General features: G+C 49.2%; 1 protein-coding gene across 1 annotated transcript in view; it reads left to right on the top strand.

Moving 5' to 3' along the window:
• The window catches only part of LOC107572464 (absent in melanoma 1 protein-like), a gene marked incomplete at its 5' end in the record, with an annotated part of 36,400 nt that overhangs the window by 17,411 nt on the left and 15,428 nt on the right, over window positions 1-3,561 (top strand). The window contains 3 exons of the mRNA XM_016258885.1: window positions 1-1,951; window positions 2,732-2,776; window positions 3,194-3,312. The exon at window positions 1-1,951 is cut by the window's left edge and continues 1 nt beyond it. Of these exons, the coding sequence (XP_016114371.1) occupies window positions 1-1,951; window positions 2,732-2,776; window positions 3,194-3,312 (2,115 nt within the window). The remainder of the gene's footprint in view (window positions 1,952-2,731; window positions 2,777-3,193; window positions 3,313-3,561) is intronic.

Below are 3,561 nucleotides of genomic sequence, written 5' to 3'. Positions count from 1 at the left end.
GAGTGCTACGCCACAGACGCTATCGGGGGACAACGATGATCTGACCATTTCAGACACCAACACAGACCATCACGACACTCAGAGATCAGAGTCATCTTTAATTGTAGACAGAACGGATGATCTAGTCCCTGGTTCTCAGACGTGCTGGACTCTGGAGGAGTTTGAGCTGAAACGGGCTGCGGTGGATTTTGGGATGGATGAAGAAGTCCTGCAATTGGAGTCTAAAAAGATGGTGGATAACATCCTGACAAATGCCCTCGCTGCCCTGCACAAGATGGAAGCATCTGAGACGGAGCGTGAGGTCCTGTCGACCCATGAACCCAGCGAAGGCTCCGAGGCAGTGCTGTTTGAAGGATCAGATGGCCGTGGAGATGGCGGCACTAATGCAGAGCATCAGTTTGGCGTGATGTTGACGGACCAGACATTGTCTGCGGTTCTCGAGGGAACGCTAGCAGGCCATGTGGACTGCAGCAGGTCACCGCCCTCCTCAGGGTACGAGTCCATCGCTGGCTCCGACACGGACATCAGGTGCATCGTGGGCGTGGCCTCTGACGTCGTCACTAGCAGCGCTCCAATCGGCTCTCAGAATGAGAATCAAGCCGTTCTTGAAAATCTTTCTGAAGAAAAGAACGTGGATGGAACCCGTAAGAGCAGCGGGAGAAACTCTGTGCTCAGTGCTGCTGCTGATGAGCCATTATCCCCTAATCTCCATAAAACAGACATCAAGCTCTTGTCGGAGGAGTCTCTCTGGCGTGAGCAGCACACGGGTGACGTCTCCGTATGTGAAGCGGAGTGGGTAAGAGGGGAAAAGAGACCTCAGGATACAGCCAAAGACAATGCAATGAGCAATAACTGTAGACTCAGCCTGAATGGTTCCTGTGGCACTTCTGGCACGGCTCCATCAGCGCATCAGGAGAGTCTTCAACAAAGCCAAACTCTCAGTGCAATGGGAAAGTCAGACCCCGTTAGCCACAGTCTTGCATCTGACACAGCGGATGCAGATATGATGTCAGAAATCCCACAAAGCCATCAACCTGAGAAGACTGAAGGCAGTGGTGAGCAGGAACAGGTCTGCCGAGTCTCTCGGGCTGGAATAGATTCATGTGTCCTGCCATCCGTGACTGAAGTCCACCATCCTTCTCAGTGGGCCACGGTCCAAGCGTTTCGCTGCGACGTCACCGATTACCAAAGCCTGAGCCCCGCTACACTCCAGACAGAGCTCGGCGTGAACCGAGCAGATGCTGGATCGCCAGTCGTGTCAGTTTCCGGTCGTAGAATTCACCTCGACGCCGTGGACAGCTCCAGCAGAACTGCGGCTGTCGTTCCCCAACACTCCCGGTTTCACGATCTTGACCTCCACCAGGTCGATGGAGGCTTCGCCATCATCAGCGAGGAGGAGGAGAGTGACATGGTGTTCGTGAACGACATGGGGCCCATGCACAGTCCTAGCACACGTCGAGCCAAAGCATACCCCTTCTCCCTGTCCCCCATCTATGAGGAGGAGTTCGGCCGCGAGGAGGCTTCAGGGCAGCAGACACTGCAGGTTCCTCCAGCGACAGAAGAGGAGCAGAGGAGCGTGGAGCAGCCGGCCTCGTCCATCCTCTCCCTCTTGCAGTCGGTCAGCGAGAAGTTACAGTCCAGTGTGGTCTGCAGTTCAGTCAAGGAGTCCGTCCACGCACCGCTGAGCGGAGACGACAGTGAGGACGATGACGAGGACTCCAGCATCCTACAGCGCCGCCAGCTCATCGAGGCCAAACCTGAGCGTGAGACTGCTAATGACACTCCGGATAGAATACAGGAGGAACGGGAATGTGATGACACACTGTTTAATATTGGAAAGAACACCAATACACCTTTCTATCAGTACTTGAAGTCTGGAATAATGCCATCAGGTGATGAAGAACCTGAAGACACTAAACGCACTGTGTGTCGTAGCGCAGGCAACACAACGGTAAGCAGAGTCTGCTTCTGGAGACCCAGTGTCCTGCAAAGTTTATTTCCATCCTGCTCCAGCACACCTGGCCTGATCCTGGTTATCTGGTTCAGGTGTGTCTGATCTAACTCTGCAGGACAGTGGGTCTCCAGGAGCAGGGTTGAAGACTTGTGGTCTAGAACAGGGGTGGGCAAACGTCTTGACTCAAGGGCCACATCAAGTTTTTTTTTATATAAGTGAGGGGCCGCATAGTATATGCATGACAAATTAAGCTTTATTCCAAATTGACACTCTGATACTACTGTACTACATGTATACTTGTATGTGGAAGTATACGTGGCAGTTCTATTCTCGTACCATCTCTTCTTGTTTTCTTAATGAGAATAAAATAAGTCACATTTGATCATTTCATCCAGAAAAAATGTAAAGTAAATAACACGTGTTTTTGTTCCCCTCAATCCACAACAGATCCCTTATATATTAATAAGCAAAGGGGCCCAAACATTTCTTTAGCATATGTCGCAATAAGAGATAAATCCAACCCTGGCGATATTACTGAGCACATTCTAATTCTGACTGAATATATACTGTATATGTAACAGTTATATACAGCACTGCAGACTAAAGCACCATCTATTGGGTTTTGCTGATGTTGCATCAATAAATTAGTCATTTTGAACCAACTGCCTCACCAGCGGATGAAAGAGCCCGCGGGCCAGAGTTTGCCTCCCTCTGGTCTAGAATGAGATATGCTTATATTTATATTAACAAGCTTTTAAATCCTTCATGTCCTCACAGGGAGAGATCGGAGGGTTCGGAAAGGTCAACCCTAGACCTGCAGCAGTAAGTTCAGCTCAACTTGGGCATCTCATACGAATGGTTGTCTGTTTAGTTTGAGCACTTGAGTCTTTGAACAGCTTTTGGCATTTCCTTTGCATTGCCCAATGGGGCTTTGAATCAGTAAAAAAGGGCTCTAACTCTGTTTTAAGTCATATTTGTTATGTTATCAATTGCTGGAATGTGTTGGCACTGCAGTAACAGAATGCTATTCCACTCTCAGCTTGCTAATAGTGCCAAATAGTCATATATTTTGCAGCACAAAAAATAAAAGACTCAAACGACTCCTCAAGCTATATCCTCACGGGCTTGATTTGTTCAGATTGTGCCAGTGTCTCAGTGTCAGGAGTTTAATGGTAGCGCGCACATCGGCTGTACTAACCCATGTGTGCACAAGGATCTGAAGTTTCCTTATGAACGCAGGTGCTCATCTACGAGAGTCAGTCGCTGAGCGGTGAGAGGAGAGACATCTGTGATGACGTGGAGGATGCTGGGAGGGATCTGTTTGCTGACAGGGGAACGCTTCACGCGCTGAGAGGATGGTAAGCATGTTTACCTTCATCAGATAATAAGCCTGAGTAAAATAATCAAACACAAACACACAGCTGACAGTCAGAAACCTTCCTGGCCGAGTCAGAGCTGAGATGAGTTGGGAATGATTTTTTTATGGATGTGAGCCGTAACAGTCCAGTTGTGCTGTTGTACAAGAATGAGATGAGCTCATATCATAATTTTGTGTCTGGACTCCCATTGGCTCTCAGAGAGAGACTGTGTGTGTGTGTGTGTGTGTG

Source organism: Sinocyclocheilus grahami, unplaced genomic scaffold, assembly GCF_001515645.1.
Source record: "Sinocyclocheilus grahami isolate Dianchi unplaced genomic scaffold, SAMN03320097.WGS_v1.1 scaffold1755.1, whole genome shotgun sequence".
In the NCBI taxonomy this organism is placed as follows: Eukaryota; Metazoa; Chordata; class Actinopteri; order Cypriniformes; family Cyprinidae; genus Sinocyclocheilus; species Sinocyclocheilus grahami.
This window is presented reverse-complemented; position numbering and strand designations above follow the sequence as displayed.